Source organism: Perna viridis, chromosome 12, assembly GCF_037379345.1.
Source record: "Perna viridis isolate PV_CMFRI_1.1 ecotype Kerala chromosome 12, ASM3737934v1, whole genome shotgun sequence".
Classification (NCBI taxonomy): domain Eukaryota; kingdom Metazoa; phylum Mollusca; class Bivalvia; order Mytilida; family Mytilidae; genus Perna; species Perna viridis.
Window position 1 is genome coordinate 16,187,015 of NC_142456.1, and position 24,595 is coordinate 16,211,609.

At 31.4% G+C, this 24,595-nt stretch overlaps 1 protein-coding gene across 2 annotated transcripts in view; it reads left to right on the forward strand.

Moving 5' to 3' along the window:
- LOC148601447 (6-phosphogluconate dehydrogenase, decarboxylating-like) overlaps positions 1 to 23,976 on the forward strand; it is a 33,119-nt gene extending 9,143 nt beyond the window's left edge. The window contains exons 2-14 of one of the 2 annotated variants that reach the window (XM_088554656.1): positions 6,317 to 6,392; positions 8,786 to 8,965; positions 9,459 to 9,524; positions 12,220 to 12,338; positions 13,363 to 13,429; positions 14,986 to 15,120; positions 15,853 to 15,978; positions 16,299 to 16,362; positions 16,911 to 17,041; positions 18,452 to 18,585; positions 19,268 to 19,367; positions 21,180 to 21,302; positions 22,615 to 23,443. In XM_088554656.1, the coding sequence (XP_088410782.1) occupies positions 6,348 to 6,392; positions 8,786 to 8,965; positions 9,459 to 9,524; positions 12,220 to 12,338; positions 13,363 to 13,429; positions 14,986 to 15,120; positions 15,853 to 15,978; positions 16,299 to 16,362; positions 16,911 to 17,041; positions 18,452 to 18,585; positions 19,268 to 19,367; positions 21,180 to 21,302; positions 22,615 to 22,734 (1,410 nt within the window). In that variant the 5' untranslated portion in view covers positions 6,317 to 6,347 and the 3' untranslated portion in view covers positions 22,735 to 23,443. Of the gene's footprint in view, positions 1 to 6,316; positions 6,393 to 8,785; positions 8,966 to 9,458; positions 9,525 to 12,219; positions 12,339 to 13,362; positions 13,430 to 14,985; positions 15,121 to 15,852; positions 15,979 to 16,298; positions 16,363 to 16,910; positions 17,042 to 18,451; positions 18,586 to 19,267; positions 19,368 to 21,179; positions 21,303 to 22,614 lie in introns of both variants that reach the window. The other variant, XM_088554657.1, reaches the window with a different exon arrangement.
- Positions 23,977 to 24,595: the final 619 nt, after the last annotated feature.

Sequence of the window (24,595 nt, forward strand, 5' to 3'; positions counted from 1 at the left end):
ATTTTTTGCTATTTTTAATGTTATTTCTTTCAAAAAACTCCTGACAAATTAGAACCAAACTTGGTATGAATGTTTCTTGGGGTTTATTGCATAGAATTGAAGTGGGGATTTTTGATCTGTTGAAAAACATGACAGCCATTACTACAAACAGAAGATAGGGATTAGAGAGATATTTTTCTCATATATCTCCAAAACTGTTAGGTTCAGCCAAATTCTTTAAATTGCCAAAATGATCTGTATGATAGGGCCTACAAAAGTCTGCTTTGGATTAAAGCTGTCGGACGACTCCTTGTAAAATTTATTGGCCTTGAAAGGCAAAAAATTGTTTTATCTTGCAGTTTTTAGCCAATATTTTGAAAACTATGATAGATGGAAAGAAACATTCAGTTTCTGAAATAGTCCTTATGATAAGGCTTACCAAAGTCTGCATGGATCAAAGATGTTGGACGACTCCTTGTAAGACTTATTGCCCTTGATAGGTGAAAAATTGTTTTTAGCAGTTGATAAAATAATCCTAATGATATGTCCTACCTAGACTCAATTTTTGAATATTATTTCATCACTGTGCCATACTACAACATTTGTATATGATTGAAAGGCTATGAAATTATAAAAAAAAAAATAAGAGTTTGCATACAGTATTCATGTATGTATGTCAAAATCCCACCAAATTCAATTTTATTTCTTGTTCAGAAACAGTTATGATTGACATAAGCAGTCTAAATTTTTCTTTTGGTTTTTGTACATTTTAAATAGAAAATATATAGAGTTACATGTATCGTTCTTGATTTTCAAAATATCTTGATTTGCCTTTGCATATTGTAAGATAAAAATATGATATGATTTTTTTTCTGAAATACATGTAAGTGTGGTTAAGCTAGGAATTGCTTAAAATACTGGCTCTTCTTATTATACATTGTAGGTATCCCACCCAATAATTTACTAGAATTAGAAAAAATTAAGACTACTTGTATGTTTGTATACCGGGTGTACAATGTACATTTTTGTACTATACAGTAAGTGTTAGGATTTTTTCTATTCAAAAGTTTTGAATAACTGAAAATGCATGTAATTAGTTAGCTGAAAAGGTAGTTATACATGTTACATGTAGCAAAATATGTGATACAAATATATTCATTTAAAGTCTAACTATTCAATAGTTTAAGCCTATATTCTGTAATATATTTGTAGTCAATAAAACAGATATATTAGTCATTTTGTCAATACATAAATTATTAGGTAGTTACACATATTTTGTATGTTAATGTAGGATGTCTCCATAGGTTGTATACTTAGTTGTTTTATGTTCAATTTTAGCATGAATTCTGAGTTTTACAAATGTATGTAAAAAAAATTGTTTACAATGAATTACAGTGTAACAACCAAATGTCTTTTTGAAAGTGATTGCTCTTTCAATCCTTATATGACCTATTACGATTCATCATAAATCAACATGTATCTTATTAGTTCAATACAAGAGAGAAAAAAATGTTTCAATTTGTCAAATATGGAATTTTGACCATTAATGACAATTTTCGGGTTGGTGGTTCATATTTTGAAATAACATGTATGAGGGTGGGAAGGGAAATAACTCCTTTAATTCATCAAAGAAGTATGTGATTATTTTTCAATCATGGTCATCTCAGTACCAGTGGTGAATTCTGTGAAGGGGATACTCCCATTTCTATAGAAAAAAATTAATGGTCCATAAATTTAGTTCAAAACATTTTGATCCATGCACTATTTGACAATTAGTTATGTTTTGTTGGGTATAAAAACCCATTATACAATGTATTTACAGTAACCTGTTTAAATCAAGCCCTGAATAAGAAAAAGACAGGTTTTGCTGTATTGAAATGATGCTTCATCTCTATTGTGGTCTTTAAACTTTTTCCAACGCAGTCAGTATAGTTTCGCTTTTTATCCTTTGACCTTAAAGATGCTCTAACATGGAAATGTAAGTCAACTGATTGCAATTCTGTTTCCCAATTGGCCAAATACTGATAGATTAGGGGTGTTAGAAAAAACTGTATCAAAAATTGAAATTGCATGCCATGTGTTATTTCCTGAATGAAATGTAGAAAATTGTAAGTAAAAAGAACAATTATTACTGTGTCACCTATATTTTTATAGATAGTACATGTTTAAAAGTCTACTAGAATGTATTGTAGCCCAGTAACATTTAAATTTGTACAAATATACACTTAAATGTTCGTGCTACTAAAAAGTAATGGATATCAATAAGTTTAAGCGTGTTTAATTTATAAATTTATGATTATCAGAATACATTTGATACACTAGGTGTTTCAAAAATGATTTTTGTCATGTCATTTTATGGTAACTAAAACTTATATAACCTTGATACTCACACAATTGGAAGCCTTATAAAATATACATTAGTACATGTTTCGTCATATATACCAACGTCTCACTCCAAGAAATCCAGTTCAATTTTTATGTCACTGTCAAATGAAAGGATGATAATAGGTTTTGTAGTGATTCAGTGACTGCAAAAGATGCAGAGTAATAGAATACACAGTACTAGACATTTGTTATATGTTACATGTATGTCTTCAACATCTTTTCACCTTTATATTAGGAAAATAAGAAAAATAATGGTGTGTTTGATTCCAACAAAAAAAGGCACATTTGGGAAACTTGCATGCTGAATCTTACTGAATTTTGACCCCCTTTTAATTTTGGTCTTATTTAGGTTTATATAGTCTATATGTTCAATTCTGATCGATTAGTGGAAAACATGAGTTTCTGTGGATCTTTGATATAACAAATTTAGATTTCTGATTTAAAACCATAATATTTCTAAATTATTTTCCTATTATAGACCATATTCCTTTAAATGTTTTGTGTTAGAAACATGAGATGTGTCAGAAATTTAATCCCATTAAAATTTAGAGTTGCAAAAAGCTTAATTTTTGTGCTTGGGTTGCCTGAATTGTTTGGGATTCAGTTCAGACTGTGTTTAGCATAAAAAGAACTGATATGACTGCATTATTCATTGTTTTCCTCATGTCAGAAAATTGATAATTTCTTAGCTCCTTCAACCTGTCCTAAGTTGTCTACAATATTGAGTCAGATCATAGACTATTTTCACTATTATTATGGTTACTACTTTTATCAATATTAAAAAAAACACTGAAGTGTTTTGTAAGTGGGTCAATTCAGTTTTGTGATAAGGGTTGTTTAAACTATATAATCATTTTTAATTTTTTAGATATACATGTATTAAGCTAGATTTGTTGTTGGAAAAAAAAACTATTTTTATAATAGGGTTTGTACGTCTCGATCTAGTTTCGTTTTCCTTTCCAGGATTTCCAATGTAGCACTTATTGAAATCTGAAGACCAGTCTGCATTTTATTGTTTACTTCTGAAATCTTGAAACATTGCATTAAAATTTACCTTTAAGAGTGAGAGATCCTGAACTTTTTTATATCCTAAATGAAAGGTCCTGTATAAGAAAGTGAAAGGCCCTAAACAATTGAAGTTAAATATGGTATGATCAGGACCTAGATAAATAATATTTCAAAAGTCTTGCATTAGAAATTGAGAGTCCCAGACCTTGTACCAGTGTAATTTGAACCCCTAGTGATTATGTCTGAGGTGTTCAATTTAATTGAATGAGAAATGGGAAATCTTAAGCCCATGGTATAAGGGATTACATCTGATGGGGCTTTTTTGCATTAGACCACCTTGGTTCTTGCATGGAGCTGTACTTCAATGCAGATACATATAGGTATGATTTTCAAAAATTACAATTGCAAATGAAAGTGTCATAAAACTGTTACATGTACTAGTAAACGGTATTTTAGCATGTTTTAATGCAAAGTAAACCACTAAATAATTTTTACCCTTCAAAGGTAATGATAAATTTTGTTGATTTTTCAGTGCAAAGTGCAATTATTGATTTCAAAGGAATTACTTTAGAACTTAATGTTTAGTATTTATACCTGGTTCATGACCTTATTAGTATCTTCTGACTTTCGTTATTTTTCTCACATTAACTGGTAGATAAAAAACAAGTCTAGACTGATCCCTTAATAAACTGGATACTTGTTTAAATCATACTTTGGAAAACCCTTTATATGTGTGAGCTCCAATCCTTTTGCACTTATGTAAACTGAAAATGCACCTATACTCAACGAAGCCTTTAGTATAGTAGAAGTTACATTGATAAAGGTTGCACTGTAATTAGCTTGTGAGATAGGATATAAGTGTAAAAAGGATGTCATCCTGTCAGTAATATGGATGTAAAAAGTATTTATAGATGATGATGATGGGGTTAAAACATCATTAGTCTAAATATGGTTGGATTTTAACAAATTCATATCACAAAAGATTAATGTTATGATTTGAGAGAGATGTTAAGTTTTATATCTGATTGTTGTAGTAACTATAGAGCAGTAATGGAAATATACTATAAACATATTAACTTTCGCGGCGTAATAATTTTCGCTATTTTTGCAGAAAACCATGAAAAATAGTACTCAGGAAATTGATTTTTTGTCAGACTATATAAGGCTTTTCATTTTTCGAAATCGTGAAAATTGATACCTGTGAATATGTTCACTTGACGGAATCCATAAAAATTCTATTAAATTTCATATGAAAGTTGGGCATGTAGCTGTGCATGAAAGAATATAATTATTGCAAAAGGACCCAAAAAGAGATAATTCTAGATAAGTATTTTATATTTAAGTAACACTCCACATAAGAATCAAGCAAAATGTGATTCATGGTTGGAAAGCCTACATATTTTTTGTTGTTGATATTTTGTTTAAAATGTCATAATAAATAGAAAGTAACATGTGGCTGTTCATATAACCCTTGTTCATAGGAGGTAAAAATCATATAGAATGTACTGTAGAATAAAAAATAAGGGAGGTAACTCAGTAAATGACCCTCAAATACAATAGAAACTATTGGATTTTCCATGTGGATTATCTCCTAAGAGCTGACCAATTAGAATGAATAATTATACATTTCATCATATAATATAGACCTATAAAGCAACTTAAAATACCAAAATAAAAATATGCAGCCTTTTTTTAGGTGTATCACATTTTACAGAATTTGCATGATTCTTATAGACTGCTACTTAACATATAACTCCAATTGACAAAGGGATTATTTCTTTGTGCTCATAGTTGTTCTAGTTTTATGTTAATTCTTAAAAAAAGAAGAAAATCTGATTACTATATGTACTATTATTAGTTAATATGACAAAATTCTGGCATCAATAAAGTTTAAAGTTCCATAATAGGAGTTCTAATTATTTCAACTTTAATTTAGCTATGTATTTTGTAATAAATTCTGAGTCGTCAGTACATTAAATCCTTTAAGATTTCAGCATTTTAATCAGCAAAGGCCTTCAGTATTGTAAACCTGTTTCTGGTTATAGTTTGTATCTCATAAAAATTGCTACAAAATATAGGTCAATAGGAAATTTGGATGATTTATGTTGGAATAAATTATGGTTATACAAATGTCTTTCTAACCATCTATCTGTATGTTGTGAAGATCACATTTTATCTTAAGAGCACTTCATATAATTTACTTTAAAATTTACATATCAGTAAATACAAAATAATATGTACTGGTCTTTGTCCCTGGATTGCATTCTTCTGATTACGGCTATAACCTTGAATCCCTTGATTACGATTTAATAAAGTAACTTGTATTTGATTGGTCTAAATAGAATTTCATGGATGCTACTTTTGTTGTTATGCTGTTGGTGGATCAATTCTATCTGTCATGTGCAACCTGAGAACTCTTCACTCCCATGAAAATAAATGGAAGATTATCCTTACCCTATTTGTCTTCATTTTACTGAGAAATAGATATCCCAGACCATAAGTAATAGATATAGGAGGAGAAGGGATTCACAGTTTTTAAAATTTGTATGTCAAGACTCGTGTAATAATCTCCACTTTCTGATTCCAACAAAAATAATAAACTCCAAGAGGCAGTCTGATTATAACTTGTCGAAAATAATAAATTCAAGACAATACCAAGGTATTGTAAAACCTATGAATATCAATATAATACTATAAATTTGAAACAATATGGGCCTTATGTCTTTGGATCATGATAAAGGACAGTTTAGGAAATTCCATTGGCAATAATTATATTTTACTGAAGTCTTATCAGTCAGTTTGAAGAACTTTTTTACCTCCTTTTACCAAAATACAAGGACCAATGGGTAAGGGCATTGTAAAAAGACTATGATCCTTAATCCCCTACAAACGTGATCTCTCTACTATACCATCTTCATATTTAACATCTTGTTTCTGTTTTCAGGGGAGATCTCGCTCTTATTGGGCTGGCTGTGATGGGGCAGAATCTTATACTGAATATGAATGATCATGGGTTTACTGTAAGTATTAGAACATGATACAAGTCCCCCTGAACTCAACCCTCATACATAACAGGCACTTATCCATCACTGTACCTATAGATGTTGCATGCTATACACAGGTATACTATTTTATGATTGGTTAGTTCAGGATCAATTTTGTGTTCCAGCATTTTTACAGCACATTCAATAGTAATGTTCAGTAGATTAAGTTTGCTCTTACTTGATTCAATGACCATCATCTAATGGTCTTCCTAAGGTATTCAACTGGGTATCAGGAAGAATATTTCGACTTTCTTATATGACTTATTCATCTGCTGCAGTCTATTCCAGGTATTTGAAATAATGTATAAATCTGTGACAGTTTATCAGGTGACTGTCATTTAACTCTTTCCCCTGAACAGCTTTATTGTATATGCTGTAAAAATGTTGCAAAAGTAGTGATATAGATCAATTTACTAGTACAGTGTTGGACATTTCATACTACTCTGTCAAAGCTTATGTTTGGTCCAATCATGTTTTCAATTTTCAAATATGTCATATGTCTTCAGTAATGTTTCAAAGTTGCTATCATGTACTTTTGAGATGACAAAGATCAAAAATTAAGGTGAGTCATTGCACTTTGCACATGGATGATTTTCAATGGTTATACATGGAATATGATATACTTCATATTTAATTGACAAATTACTATTTACTTTCAGCAAAAAGTAAATAATGGTCCAATGGAAGAAAAATAATCAGAAAAAATATTTAAGGTTTTTATATCAGATGAAAACTTTCTTTTCAGAAAAAATTTCTCTAAATGTAATTTATCGCTATTTTAACCTTGCATTGATATTAATTAATGTATGTTATTCAGCTTTTACTCTTTTTTTCTGTCTGTTTTCATTACTGTTATCTCACAGCCACTTGATATTTTGACACAAGCTTTATTAAGTTGTGCAATACCATGGGATTTTCAGGATTAAGTGACATCAACTTCTGTTTTGCAACTTGGTTTATATGTCTGATATCAAAGTTGGGATACAGAACTATCACTTGAGGGCATTGGCACACAGATATCTTGTTTCATTTGAAATTTTTTTTTCATGACCATTTTAACAGTTTTCATTTAGAATTCTCCAAAATTAACACTTCTGAACACTTTTGCTAAGTATAAACCAAGATGCACATTACATGTTGATCGTGGCTCATGCTGTATAGTGGGCAATTATAGTGGGTGGAAACACATTTCACGATTTGCAATAGGAATAGGGTGTCAAATTTCTGCAGTGTATTTTTCATGTCTTCAGATTTTATGAAAAGGAAGTTAATACGTTTAAAGTATCTAGACTTAAATTTGGCTAACTTTTATTTTCTGTGATTTCTTAAACCTTGTGAATATAGCGGAAATAAAAATCTTGCAAAGATATTTTTTAGATGTAATGTCATTGCCATGTGAAAAGCGCAATTAATCTGCTGATATTGTTTTTAGCAAGTTCAGAAGACGGAATAAAAAATAAAATATTTTGCTACAAAAAATTATAATTTCTCTGGTTTATGGAAAATCCAAAATCTAGCAACTGGAATTTAGTAGGCCAGGGTGTAAAGAAAATGTAAGTCACATGTCAAAGAGTGATATATTTGTAGTACATATAGTACCGGGTATATGCATTTGTTCAGCTTCTTGCTCCATGAAACATCTGGAATTTGAGACCAGACACTGGCAGGCTAGATATCATAAAAAATACTAAATTTATTTTTATTTAAATTTTGCTACTGATATACTCATTGGTCAAATTTAGAAATGGTTTCATATGATTGGGATTAGAGGGGGTCATGCATTGTTTATCACTTTCTTGCTGAAAATGTCCCTTTGAAGTTACATATTTTAAGAATGGCTATTCTAATCCCATTCACAAAGTTTTAATTCCAATCACTAAGATTTTGGCCTGGGTTTCATAGCTACATGAAAATCTCAAATTCCATTTAGGTTTTTCTCTAAATCTTCAATTTCAAGCATTGCGGTTGAAGGAATTGAGGAAAGTCTTGAAGTTTATGAACATGTATGTTTCATGGAATAGGTTACATAACATTCATTTTTTATAAGTATGTTATGTATAATAAAGGTAAGTACAACAACAAAATCTACATGAGGCCAAACCTAAATGTATTTGTGTTTCTATTCTTTTACATCATTAAGAGAGTAAGGCAAGTAGACATTACAATTTATTATATTAAAATACTCTTTTACGGAAAAGATTAATAAGAAAAAGATAGAAAATTTGGTTTTGAACATTTTATGATATGTTCCGAGATGACAGCCAAAAAAAAAAAAGGGAGAATCCGGCAACAGTCCAAGAAACACACATAAATTTTTTTGCCCAATATCTGTTATTTGTTTATTTTTCTTTCTTTTTGAAATTTTACAGGTCGTTGCATTTAATAGAACTGTTTCAAAAGTTGAGGAATTTATGAAAAATGAGGCTAAGGGCACAAAGGTCATTGGTGCTACTTCCCTGGAGAACATGGTCGCCCAGTTGAAGAAACCAAGGAGAGTGATGTTACTTGTCAAGGCAGGGTCTGCTGTAGATGCATTTATTGAAAAATTGGTAAGCAAGGCCATTCAAAGTTAATTTCTTGGTTTTCAGGTCACCCTCCCCTTTTATTTGTTTGTGAAAATCAACAAGGTATTGTGTTCTTTTTTATGGATATGAACTTGAGGAATAAAAGTAATGAACAGCTCCTAGGTCAACATTTTCAGTTAATTCTGAGTTTCTCAGTCGTACTACAAATTTAGTACATTTCAGCCAGTTTCAAAGAACCAATATCCATTTATATTTGTACTATTGAACAGCTCCTATGCCAACATTTTCAGATAATTCCAAGTTTCTCATTTTTCCTACAAATTTAGTACATTCCACCCCGTTTCAAAGAACCAATATCTAAAGCTTCGTTTTAATTTTGACATATTCTGTTTATGAAGTCAATCTCTAAGTTAATTGTTTATGTTTCATATACACAGTAAGCAAATGTTTATTTGCATGTATGAAATTATGTTTTTTTTCTGGTATTATACACTGAATAAGTTTTGTATATTTGTAGGTTCCCCTTTTAGAAAAGGGGGATATTATAATTGATGGTGGAAATTCTGAATATAGGGACACCAATGTGAGTACATTTCAATGTTAATAAATTATTTCTTAATACAAATGTACTTGTACATTTAAATACAGTGAAAACCAAGCTATATTCTTCTTAAATCAAGTTTTAAATACCACTCCATATAAAATTCAGGCACTGCTAATGGTAAAGGGGATTCAAGGTGTAAAAAATTCCCCTGATCTTTTACATAATTATAGTCCTTTCTGAATTCAGATCTTTATTTTGGGAAAAACCATTCATTCATCTTTTACTTAAATCAACCAAATCAAGAACAATAATTCTTGCAAAGTGCCACTTTAATTTTATTTATTTCAAAAGTGTAATGACCTTATGTAAAGCTAAGACTGGTAATGTGGTCTGTATTTATTTTTGAATTAGAAATGAAAGTTTATTTGGTGGATTTTTGATATGCATGACTCACCACCTGTCTGATATGTAAAAAGACTTAAGTAGTACTCCAGATAAGAATCATGCAATATGTGATTCAAGGCCTATATATCATTACTTTTGATATGTTGTTTAAAATGTTTAAGTAAACAGGAATTAACGTGTGGGTTCTCATATAACCCCTGTTCATAGGAGATATAAATTATGGAGAGTGTACTATAGAATTCAAAATTAAGGGAGATAAGTATGTAAATGACACCAAAATACAGCAGAAACTAATGGATTTTCATTGTATATTATCTCCTAAGAGCAGACAGCTTGGAATAAATGATTATACATTTCATCATAGACCTATAAAGCAACTTAATAACAAAAATAAAAATATGTAGCCTTTTTAGTGTGCATCACATTTTACATAATTTGCTTGAGTTTTAGCTGGAATATTACTTATAAAAAAGTTCAATTTAGATAGATATGTGGTTTACACAGGTTCAGAGTGTATTTAGACATACAGAGACTTGAGATGTCTGGTTTATACAGGGTTTGGTTAAAACAGGTTTCATCAATTAGAACCATTAAACAGTATTACTGGTCTTGTTAACATTACATGAATAGTAGTTTAACCAAAGATACATCATATCAAATTTCATTACAATCTTTAGTTTGAAATGGAAAGCAAACACAAAGTATAGGGATTTGAATGGATAATTCAATTTTATTCCTATTTATAGATTTAAGTGACATGAGATTGTCTTGCTGTACCAACTACACTGAAACCTGTTTAACCAGGGATTGACACTAACAGTAGTCCAGTAGTCCTGTGCCACCCTAATTTTGGAGAGGAATACCTGAAAATTGTTCATGGTAGTCCTATGGGCTATCTAAATTTTGCCTTATTTTTCCCAAGATCTAAGACCAGAACTGTCATTAACTTCTCCGGACTACATGTTTTACCTCTGAAGTAGTCCTGTTGACAAACAAATGAAGTTAGTGTTAAATCCTGCAAACCCTAAAATAAACCCCCCCAAAAAAAACTGTCTAAACCAGACACTTTTGGAGGTCCTTCATATATATGGGTATATATATAATTTGAACCTGGGTAAACTGAACACCTGTCTAAACAGAACAGAACAGTCAGAAGTTAAGACAGGTTTCACTGTAATTATCATGAAAATTTTCAAAAAAAACTGTCAGTATTACTGAAAATAATATGTGGTTTACAAAATCAATATGGAATCATTTAAAGAAATAACTTGACAATTGATTTCTTTCTAAAGAAGATTATGCAATAAATAACTTAAAGGTTATGTTTAAAAATTATTTTCTCCCTGCATAAAGAATGTACTGTGAAAACTCTTTCAACTGAACCCCTTTCTCAGTGAGGAGTGAGATCAGCCATAATGTTCAAAATGGAGAGTAATTATAAATTTATTGAGTTTAGATGGTTTTGTTTGAATTGAATTCTGGCTTATTGAGGGTTAAGTGGAGACAGGATCCACTGTTCACGTAACTAAGAATAAGTTATTTGTAACTAAGTTGTTTTTTTTCCTAATTTTTGAAAGTTTTCATGTGGGTTTAAAATTGTTTTTTTTTAATGCTCAGAACCATTTTGATTTCCAAATGACATGTATCAAGATGCATATAGGAAATTACTAATGAATCATTGATCTTGACTAAAAAAAGTCAAGTGATTTTCTGAGTACAAAGATTCCACCTCCACTACTCTACAGCTTACTAGCCTTGTCACATGGGTCTTTAATTTCACATATTTACAGAAGATTTTTTGTTCATTTCCTATCAGACTGAAATCAGACTCAGTGATTAAAAGGTCAAAAGTTTAATTCTGAATGATTACCAGTATCCGAATTTTGTCCTCTATAACATTTGCAACCTTGAGTTACTAGATACGGCATGGCAGGTTATTTTTGCAGTTGTAAAATTTTCACTAATTTAGGCAAAAAAATACTGTAAATGTATTCATATTTGCGGATTCTGTAAAATGAACATATTTGCAGTTGTTGTTTTTCGGGGCTTTCTGTAACGGCGAAAATAATGAAAATTAGAACACTTAAAAAATAAGTACGTTTGCAGTATTTGAAAAAAATTGCAGAGCCTAAGTGATGCACTATGTACTTAAGCTCAGAGCTAATATATCACAAAACTTATATTGGTGTTATTAGACAGACAGTTAAAATATGCCAAAATTAGCTCCCTTGAAAAATTACCTTCTATTCAGTATAAGTGAGGCATCAGTGATCTATTGTTGTTTATCTGTATACATGTACTGTACATGTATAAATGTTTTGTATTTTAGAGAAGGTGTAAAGAATTGGCAGCTAAAGGTCTCCTGTATGTTGGTAGTGGTGTAAGCGGTGGTGAAGATGGCGCTAGATATGGCCCTTCACTCATGCCAGGTGGTGCTCCAGAAGCATGGTTAGTAGTCTCATCTTTCCCTACAATGCAGTATAACGTAAACACAGCTGTTGTTAATGTTATCTAATGTCCATTTATCTGTTCAAATTTTGTTCAGTAATCTCAGCTCCCAATTAATGAGTTGATGTCAAATTTAGTTTTTTACTTTAGGAGTGTACATTGTAAGCAATTTTGGTTCCTGTACGATATCAACTTACTGTTTTGTGGGACTTTGCCATTTTTCACTATATAGAATTTTGTCACAAAAATCTTGGGTCCCAATGGATGGATTGATCTAAAACTTGGTGTGTGGCCTTATATAGATTGGGCATACATGTATGTTCAGTTGATTTTGAATTCTCTACCATATCAACTCCCTGTTTCATGGGACTTAGTCATTTTTCACTTTATGGAATGGTAGAGAAAATTTTCATCTCAAAAATCTCAGCTTCCATTTGATGGATTGATCTCAAATTTGGTGTATGGCTTTATATGGATGGGGCATACATGTATGTAGTAAGTAATTTTGGATTTTTGTACAATTTCAACTTTCTGTATTAGTTAGGGTATCACTTGCATGACAGTCTGTGCAACTTAATGTTAGAATTTTAAAACATATGCAGGCCTTTCATTAAGAAGCGGTACTTTTACCCTGCTAAACTACTGAAAGGTACCTCCAGAATTTTAACATTTCATGTTTTTTATGAGACACAAAATGATGAAAAGTTCCTCCTACAAAACTAAAGGTACCTACATTGCAAAAATATAATGAAACCCCTGCATAAGAAATATTCCATTTAGTCACTGCCTGTAGGATCTAACACCACTCCATTCTATTTTCTCTTCCAATGACTTTATCAAAACGCACAGTTTCTTCCCTTAACCTAATGCTATCACAATCATGATAGCGGAAATCTGTTTGATTAATTGATTGATTGGTATGAAAGATCATCAAAAAGAAAGTCAATTGTAAGTATTTAGCCCTTTTTCATTATATTAAAACCTAATATGATTTTATTTCATTCATATCATTCTGTACTTGAAGGCCACACATTAAAGGCATTTTCCAGTCCATATCTGCCAAGTCTGGAGATGAACCATGCTGTGATTGGGTAAGGAAAACCTTGAGACAAAAATAGTGTTATTATAAAGATAGCAGTAATTGACCAAATGTTTACAGTGTATTTTTTTTGCTAATTCACACTGTGTATTAAATTTGGTCATTTCACTCCTGCACTTTCTCCTACCAAAATGTCACACAGGCATATCAATCCAACATTCACACTATGTAAAAATTTATTTTGAAAATGACAATGAATAATGGAGGAAATATATATTATAAATAGGATAATCAATTTGTTATCATGAATAACCAAAATATGATCACTTGTGCCAAGAACTCATAATGATTTAACTTGTGGGCTGAACAAGTTCAGCACACTCTTTAAATCTATTCGTTCCTTGGCTCTCGTGATCATATTTTGGTTATTCACTCTTTCCAATTCATTATCCTATTATTACCACACTTCACATTTCCTGAATAGTTTGTTTATAGCATCCTCATTTTAAGTAGGGTCTATTTCCTGCTGAGGTCATTTAAAGAGTTAGATCTAGGGTGAGGGACATAGCTCTTAAAATCAGTGATATGTTTGTATCATATTCAATTTCACCAAAACCTTTCAAGCTTTTCTCTGAAACAGAATGAATGAAATCAGTCCAAGTCACTTTGATGCTTACATGAGATTGACGTAAAATTATGAATGCAAACCTTCCAATGATTTCTATGAGTTGTGTCCCTTTCCTTAGGTCTACCTCCTTAAGACCTTGAAATTGGTACTCACTTTATTTTTTCAACATACCAGTATTAGACATAACAGTGATAAATGCAGGGGCTTGAAATCTTAAATTTTTAGTGTTTGGCTATGGATAATATAATTAGAAAAAATGTTAGTACAGAAACAAGTAAATCACTAAAATGTAGTGTACAAACTACCCAAACACACTGGTGGATAGTATAATATAGAGGTTAAGGTCATCATAATTAACAGCCATTCAAACTTAAAAGACAGTACCTAAAAGATCACACAGGTGTTCATTGGAAGTTAAGGTAGGACACATGGTATAATGTAGGGCGGATTTCTACCTAGAGAGCTATTTATAAATTATTCAATAACCTACTTAAGATTTGTATTGAAATTAGAACTGGTCTGTTTCAACTAGCTGTAATAGAAATTATTTATGTTGATCAACTTTCATTTGCACTTTTTTTTTGTCTAATACAGTTTTTTGTGAGAACTACTTAAGGATTTCCAATCAGAAGATTTTTGGGATTAAGACATCTGTGAATCAGTAATCTTTAGTATCTGCCTGGTTGGCCAGGTTGCACTAGTGCAAATTAGCTTATAGGAGAGCAAATGTCGGTCTGTCGGGAAGGGAAAATATTTTTATAACATTTTTCTCTGTAACTATGAACAACCATTAGATAATTGGTTCACAAATTGAGTATGTGTCCGATATTTTTTTTGGATGTGATCTCTGGTCTGTTGCTCTCCCTGTTTACCGACTTGGTGTATTTTCCAACTTTAAGGCAACCAGGCCATTTCTGTCTTTCACGCTTTCTTTTAATGCAGAGCTGTAATTAAAACAAGTAAATAATTATGTATTTTAGGTAGGTCCAGAAGGAGCTGGCCATTTTGTAAAGATGGTACACAATGGTATAGAATATGGTGACATGCAACTGATCTGTGAAGCTTACCACCTGATGAAGGATTGCCTGGGTATGTCACAGGATGAAATGGCTGAGGTAAGTCTGGATAACTATGGTATTTTTGTGTTTAATACCCCACCACACAAAATGATGAGGTATTATTTGACACCTTTGGAATGTGCACAACAGTGTTGGATGATGTGAATTTCATCTCTGTCTTGTACCAGTTGATAGACTTTGCTTCATTCTCATGGGTCAAGTTTTCATGAAACTTGGTGCACATGTTTATTATGGTCATGTATGATATTAAACTTAGAATCATAGGTGATTCTTTAGGACTTACATGTATGGAATTTCAGTGGAGCATGCATGGCTGTTGCATCTTCTACTTTATCCCTAATCTTTTGCAATTGAAAGAATGTTTTGAAGGGGCACATTTGAGTCTGCTTTCCCTCTGTTCACTACCGGTAATGACTTTCCACTTAAGAAATTGGAATCACCATGTCTGTCCATCCATCCAAATTTTCATCACAATTATCTCAGTTCCCAATGGATGATTTGATTTCAAATTTAGCTTGGGATATAGATTGGGAAAATGTTTTAAGCAATTTTGGTAGCTCTCCGATATCAACTTCCTGTAAGAGTGGAGGTATGCATATTATGAAAATGCATGTAACTTCGTGTTCAGTTTGCCTTGATAGGACTTGCACAGATGTAGGACACACAGTGATGTTTAGCTCTATAGGTCAAATTCTAATGTTAAATGGTCAAAAAGAATTCTTGTCAAGTCTAGTATTGTAATCATATAACATGTACTTCATATTGTAGGTGTTTGATGATTGGAACAAAGGAGAATTAGAATCATTCCTGATTGAGATTTCCCGAGATATTCTGAAATTTAAAGACACAGATGGGAAATATTTACTGGAAAAGATAAGAGACACTGCTGGTCAGGTAGCTATATATTTATTTTCTTTTTATAATCTTACACTTGATGGTGGAGGGTGAATTAATTGGCTGTTTTAATGAATAGAAGTCAAGCTGTCTTACACTTGATGGTGGAGGGTGAATTAATTGGCTGTTTCAATGAATAGAAGTCAAGAAGTTTAGCAAAGGCTTGATTTTAAAAATACTCAATTGTAATTTGTAGATACGTGTGTGAATTCTAAATCGGAAAGGTAAATGAAAGAATAAAATCATTTCTATTTTTCCCCTTTTTTTATAACTGTTTGAGTAGACGATTTTATATTTTTTTCTTTTTTTACCTTATTCAGAAGGGAACAGGAAAGTGGACTGCCATCTCAGCATTAGAATATGGTACACCTGTATCACTGATTGGTTAGTTTTACAGTCACTTACTTTCCTTCTGTTTGCACAATCCAACTGTTTCTAATTTATTGAAACTAGTGCTGTGTTTAAAACATGAAATACTGCGTCAATCATTACCATACACTCAATCTTTCTTTTAAAAAAAGTGACATAGCAGTGATTGTAGTTTGTTAATGGTGGAAGGGGAGATAATAAGCTTGTGTAAAAGTAGTAATCTTAATACTGATCTAGAAAAACTTTAGGCATATTTACTGAAACTGTCCCAGCTTAAAGTTTTTTTTTAAAGGCACTAAGTAAGTTTATGTGGCTATCTTAGAAATTTCTATTCCTGCCTGCCCATAAATAATGGTAGGCTAGCCTTTTTATAGGTATTTGAAGATTGCAGAGTAAATTCATGTCCTATTTGAACACTGGTTCACAAGTTAGTTTCTAGGCCTTCAGTATTTTTTTTTTAAATTTGTCTAAAAAAAAAAAACTTGAAGATTTTTTTATTCATGACAAATAACTACATGTACAAGTAACCTTATGTAATTTTTTTATTTCTAACCCTTAAATAGCTGAAGCTGTATTTGCCAGATGTCTGTCAGCCATGCAAACAGAGAGAATAGATGCTAGTAAACAGCTCAGTGGGCCATCAACAACCAAATATACTGGAGACAAGAAAGAATTTATTAAGGATATTAAATATGTAAGAATTAATTCAGTTCGATTTTTTTAATTACTCTTGATTGATTAGTTAAAGATTTCTATAGAAAAAAAGAAAGACTTAATGAAATTTGTAATATTGGCAAATTTTAGAAACACCCTCACCATATTAAAGATTTTCTGAAAATCAGAATAATTCGGAAAAAACTCTTTAGACCCAGAGATCAAAGAAACCGAATATTGTAAACCATGAAACATTTATGGAAAATATAATTGGAAGGGTATTGCCTGTATTACGATTCTATGCTTCTCTATACCAACTTATTTTTGAGGATAGTTATTTATAGCCCTGTACCAAAAGAGAGGGTTATACTGTTTTACCCTTGTCCGTGTGTCCATCCATAATAGTTATTTATAGCCCTGTACCAAAGAAGAGGGTTATACTGTTTTACCCTTGTCCGGTTGTCCATCTGGTATAGTTATTTATAGCCCTGTACCAAAGGAGAGGGTTATACTGTTTTACCCTTGTGCGTGTGTCCATCCGTTATAGTTATTTATACCCCTGTACCACAGGAAAGGGTTATACTGTTTTACTCTTGTCTGTGTGTCCATCCGTTATAGTTATTTATACCCCTGTACCACAGGAGAGGGTTATACTGTTTTACCCTTGTCTGTGTGTCCATCCGTTATAGTTATTTATACCCCTGTACCACAGGAGAGGGTTATACTGTTTTACCCTTGTCCGTGTGTCCGTTCTTTTTTATTTTTTTCTGTTGCACTTTTCTCAGCAAGTACTCATCACAGTGGCTTGAAATTTTAAATATTCCTCTAGGTATACCATATAGTATGGTACATTTTTGGATAAATTCGATTACAACTTTCAGAATACTGAGAAACAATAAACTGTTTTCTGTTTATTATTTTCCTTATATCATGACTGAAAGTGAGGGTATCGCCAGTGAGCCATTGCTCACAGATTTCTTGTTATTTGTGTTTTAGGATATCATTTCAATTTTTTCTTATATTCATTTTCCAGACTGACACTGTCTGTAATATATATTCCACAACAAAGAGACATATTCATGGTACTTTATTATTGGGTCTCCTTTTACTAGTGAAATGAGCAAAAAATTTACAAAAAAAATATGGTTTACAGTATTCTTTTATTCAGATTCTTTGAAAACACTTTGAAAAGTTTTCTCCATGTTCTCATTGATAACTGTAAAAAAATATATTTCACCATGTTCATGGTAAATGAACATATTCACATGTATCAACTCTCAAGTTTTCATAAACTGATTATGGTTATATTATAATACAAATTAATTTCACTTGTAATTTTCTTCATGCTTTTTTTGTACTGTGAAAATAGCAAAAATTAGTACACCATGAAAAAAAATTAGCATCTTTATAGTGTTTTTGATAGAGCTTTGTAATTGTTTTTTTCTTCCAGGCATTGTATGCATCCAAGATAGTATCTTATGCTCAGGGTTTTATGTTGATGAGGGAGGCAGCTAAAGAACTGAACTGGAAACTTAACATGGGAGGCATTGCTTTGATGTGGAGAGGAGGATGTATTATAAGAAGGTAAGGTTTACATCTTTAAAAATTAGTTATTTTCACACATCATTTGGCAAAAACATAACCAACAAAATCCTGAAAACCTCTACTTTTTATTTGTTGATCCCCTTTCTTTTCTAGCAAACTTCTATGTGTGGCAATATTACTGTGTAAAGTGTGATATTTTTAAAAATGGTTGTTGGGTAGTTCTGCCATTAAATGAAGTATGACTGACACTTTGCAGCAAGCTGATATTGCTATAAGGTTGTTATCCCTTGCTTCAGAGAATTGATGTATTATGTTACTGGTTTTGCACTGTTCTTACTTCCTGTTATTTTCTATATCCAACTACTGGTGTGATACTAACAAATATCAGCCATATCCTATAGTACAGTTCCTGTATCACCAAAGTCATTACATTTCATTATTACTTAAACAAATTATGATTGGATGTTTTGAGGAGCAGATTCCTTCGCAATATCTTACTCATGCCTGCTAGTAAAATGACCTGTTTTTTTTTTTTCTTCTTTTTTTTTGCATCAGGGCTAGTATACTGTGACAATTAAGCTTAATTGGTCTGAGTACATCAAAAGAAAATGCTGTAAATTACTGATATAATGCATTGACTAAGGTTGCTAAACACATTTTGTTTGTGTAGTAAACATAATTAACTTAAGCAGTAGTTGACACAACCTTAAATTTATTTCAGTGTCTTCTTAGGCAATATAAAACAAGCTTTTGACAAGAATCCAGATCTGAGTAATCTGTTATTAGATGATTTCTTCAAAGGGGAGATCCAAAAATGTCAGGTATAGTAGTTCATTTTAATACAAGTCTTTGTAAGATTCAGGAACAAAAAATAAATCCTGTGATTTGATTTGCCTGTTATATAAGGCAATGTCTTTAGGGGGGTATATTGAAGTTCCAGGTGTAGCTAAAATGTTATTTTAGTGTCATTGCTTTTCATATGTCTAGGACCACCATTAAAAATACATGAAAAATATGTATATGAAAAAACCCATTAATTAATGAAAAACAAGTAAATACAAATCTTATTGCTATTTTAAGTTTTCGATAGAATTTCATACATGAAAAGAGTATGATTTTCTAAAACTTACGATTGCATGTATTTTTAAATGCACAAAAACATACATTTACCATACTGGTCCTAGACATATGTTGTACTAACAGGATAATTAATTGGAAGAGTAATCAAAGGAACCAAGGTTCTAGTGGAAATCAAAAGAAAGTAATCCAGGGAAAAAGACCAAACATGGAAAACAGACATACACAACAAAGAACATTAAGTAACTAAAATAATACATATAAAGTAACAAAAGCAAATGAGCAACTCGGACTCCACTAAAACTGGGAGCATGGACCAGGTGCACCAGTAGGGTAAGCATCCTCTGCTTTTCTAGAAACACCCGCCGAGTTACTCATAAAAAGTCAAATCCGGGGTAGTCGAAAGAGGAACTATGACACAATGAACAAATCAGATGGATGCACCGTGGAAATAGTGAATAACCAAAATATAATCATGAGTGCCTAAGAACACTTAGATTTGAAGATTGTGCAGAACTTGTTCCGTGCACGAGTTAAATCTTAATGCATTCTTGGCACAAGTGATTATATTTTGGTTATTCACGATGACCAATTGATTATCCTATTTATTATAAAGATCATCTCCCTTATTTGTTGTTATTTCAAAATAAAATTAAAATTTTGTCAATGGTGGATTGATATACATGTTGTGATGTTTTGGTGGGAAAAATTACCGAATTTATTTCACGGTGTGAATTATCGTAAATGTTTACACTGGGAAAATTCGATAAAACACTGTTATCTATATAATAAAATATAGTACTTGAGAATATTTGGAAACTCTATTCATTATCCTCTTCAGCTGGTTAAACAAACACACAAATGATTTATTCTATTGGTAAAAGTGAATTATAGATTGTTAATGTTCCCTGTGCAATAAAATACATAAATTATATGTGAAATAAATATTGTATTTTATCTGATTTTCTACCCGAAAACGTCACAATACTTTTCACCTGTGCCAAGAATGCTTGGAGATTTAACTTGTAGATGGAACAAGTTTCAATCACATATTACATCTTGGTATTCTTTTGTATTCCTGATCATAAATGTTGTGTATCATTTTTGTTTAGAAATATCTTTCAAAATTGTTTTTAGATATCAAATATCATATGGTAGCACTACTTAATATCAACATAAAGGAGTCTTTTGAAAAATGATGACCAAGAAATAATACATTTCTCTAGATTATCGGGCCTATATAAAGACTTTTTTCATTCATCAAACTAACTGTGAATGATGTGAACATACCGTATAGCGGGTAATTTTGACAGGGTCCTTATTTTGTTGTATTTAGTGGTCTTTCTAAAACAGCCAAATGAATTACACCAAATTTTACTCCAAGCTTAATTAAGTAGTAAGTTTATCACATAGCATCTGCCTAAATTTTCCTTATACCTTTTTATCTCAAAATAACATTCACCAAAATAACCTGCTTTATGGTAGCAGATTCAATACTTTACCTCCATAGACAGTATTTTGGAACGAATACATATATTAATATGGCCACTTTTCAGGCATCATGGCGTAAAGTTGTAGCAACAGCTGTTACATTAGGTGTACCTACTCCTGCCTTCAGTACTGCCTTGGCATTCTTTGATGGTTACAGATCTGCCAGACTCCCTGCCAATCTACTACAGGTAAGAATAAATTACTCTTGCATCAGTTGTTACATTAGGTGTACCTACTCCTGCCTTCAGTACTGCCTTGGCATTCTTTGATGATTACAGATCTGCCAGACTTTTTGTTAATTTAGGTCACTCTAGTAACAGCTGTTACATTAGATTTACCCAATGTTGCAGGCAGTTCTTCAGACTAGGTCATCCTTAGGCTTTATAATTCTACCATGATCTGAATTTTAAAAACACATCTCATGTCATTATGCCTGACATTTCCAGGTTTTTGTTCAAATCTATCACAACATTTCAAGATAGCTCCAAATGGTACATTGTTAAAAAAATTGGAAAATACTTTTTGCATACAATGTTAATTTTTTTAAAAACTTTTACTGAAAAAATGTGTTTCCATGGCTTACTTCTCATGACAATAAGTCATGTTTACATCTCCCTCTGAAATCTTGGACCTGACCCTAATAGGCATGTTATTAAACTGTTTGATAAATAGTTCTATCACAGACTTCACATTTACTCTGTCCATGCTAATCATTATTTGAAGAGGTAGATAGGCTTGATCCTTTCAGGATGGACGTGGGGCTGCAGTTCTCACTTATCCCTACTAACTACTGAAGCAAGAACTGAATCAAGAATTTTTTTTTCATGCCTGACCATTGCCATTAATTGGGTTAAAAGTCTCTATTAATGTATATTTTACAATCCGTATTGTTTGTTAATGAGGTACATTAAAGATCATCTTTCTATACTACTGCTAAAAATTTACTGTCGTACACATGTAATGGTATGGTGCTGTGGTTGTCTATGTCATAGTGCTGTTGTCATCCTTAGACACTTGGTTTCGTGCGATAACTTGAATATTAGTTGGTTGACAACAAGATTCAAAGCAACAAAAGAAAGGTTGGTATTAATTTTTGGTATTATGGCCCCAACCTTTTTGGAACAAGGGGCCAAAAGGGGGCTAAAACATGTTTTTTTGGGTTTCTGATTATTAATTTTAAGTGAAAGGAATGGATCCCTTTGAAATTTTAACAAAATGCAATACCCAAATAGGAAAATTTGGATTGATTTTTGAGGTTGTAGGTGAAATCATTTAGGAATTAAAGGCTAAAATGGGACAACTTTGATTCTTGCAGCTGTATCAAGTTTGAATGGTGTGTCCATACTTTCCCCAATTGTTCAGGTGTTGCACCTCTGTGGTATTATCATCAAGGCAGTGCCCTGCGAAGCATTTGATCAAAATTTTAAATGAATTTGTTCTTTAGGGAATATGTCACAAAGCTCAGTATATACATGTAACTTGATGAATTTGATTTTATAGGCCCAGCGAGATTATTTTGGAGCACACACCTACGAGCTACTGGACAAACCAGGAACATTCATTCATACCAACTGGACTGGCCATGGTGGCAACGTTTCTTCAACAACCTACCAAGCCTAATAGCAATCAGTCCAGTAGAAACATCATTCTTACTAATGATCAAAGTAACATGTGATAAAATCTTGTTAAAAATCTCAATTTATGTCAAATAAGTGCTATGTTACCAAAATATGTTCATAATATATATGTTTTTAATCTTGTCATATTATTTAAGTGCTGTTACACATATATGTATTGTAAGGGTCCTTTTTATTGGTTGGTGATTATTTTTGTTGTTGCAGTAGAATTAATGGAGTTCAAAACATTAATTTTTGTTCTCAACCACAAAATATATGAACGTCACAAATATAATTATTTCAACAGTTTGTGAAAGGGTGTAACTGATTCTTCAACCATTTTGTGCAATGTCCTGATATAATTGAATTAAAAATTTTGTGGTAATCATACAAAAAATAGTATGTGTGTAATTTTTCACTTCACTTTCACATGGAATAATGACATTGCTCTTCTGATCATGCTTAAATAGTTTGGGTGATACATGTGTGTATAATGAACACAAATACATGTCTATTGTACTTCTAATGTGGTAGTGTGTTCCTGAGTGTTTGTATCATCTTAGTATGTTGTGGGTAGATGTGTATTAGAAGTGTGTCACTTGAATCTCTTAAAAATAATAAATATTTTTTCATTGCTATAAAAACTTCAAAAGCTCTTCTTTTTTGATTAAAAAAAATGCATGATAACAAAAATAAAAATGAAGAAAGAAAAATCTGATAGAAAATTTGCTTAAAAAAACATAAAAAAGACATTTCTGAAAAAAAGGAATTAAAATAGAAAAATTGCATAAAAAAATCTTTAAAATTTACAAAAGAAAAAAAAAACAACAGATATTGAGTACATTTTGTGTTTTCTTATACATTTTTTTAGACTTAGTTTATGGATATGATATGATGAAAAAGAAATAGTTTAGTTATTTATTTGCTGTTTAACTTAAGATAGTGCCATGTTTTACCAAATGATTTTGTTTATTGTTACACTATAAAAATACTTTCACATACTTTTTTCATTTGCTTATGAAATGCTTTTTAGAAGCTTTTACTGAACACATTAGCAAGTTTTAACAAGAGTTATCACCCTTTCCATAGATATATTTCATCAACTCGTGATGATGAATAATACCACACATTAGAAGTTGAAACTCTTTTCATGTAATGTATACATTTTTTTACTGTATTTAAATTATCTCTAATTTTGTACACAATATGTATGCATCTAATAAATTTTACAACTAATTGAATCAAATGTTTTACATTCTTTTCTGTTATCTACCTTAGCACCAAGCTGCTAAGTTCTGGATTTACTTTTAAGTACCTCAAATTTAATATTTCTAATTTTCTTAGTTTTTTCTCAACGATGACCTTGAATGAACATACTTCAGAATTGTTATGTAAAAATAATAGGTCACAAAACTTGATTTGGAGATAATGACGCCCTAATAAAAGCAATTTCTTGCATTTTATATCGATTCTGTAGGGAATTTTTACTTTTTCATGTGTATGAAAAACTGGTTCATAAGATTTCTTTTTAAATTACATAAAGAACAAGTGACATTCTTTCATATTTCAAAAAGAAAATTTGGGGTCACCAAACTCGTTTTCTTGTAAAGTAAAAAAAAAAAAAAAACTCCCATTACATTTTTTGTTGCCAATTATCTCCCTTTGAAAAGGGCTCTTTATAGTATATATCTGTTATGAATGCTCCATGTAATAAAGGTATTGAAAGAGCAGATGTGCTGATGCTGATATGTTTAATCTCAAATTTACCAGAATGCTTCATGGGCTGTGAGCTATTCCAGTCATGTCCATTGTGGTCTATTTAACAATAATTATTCTTCAAACATTTTCTTTTCTTTAACCACTTG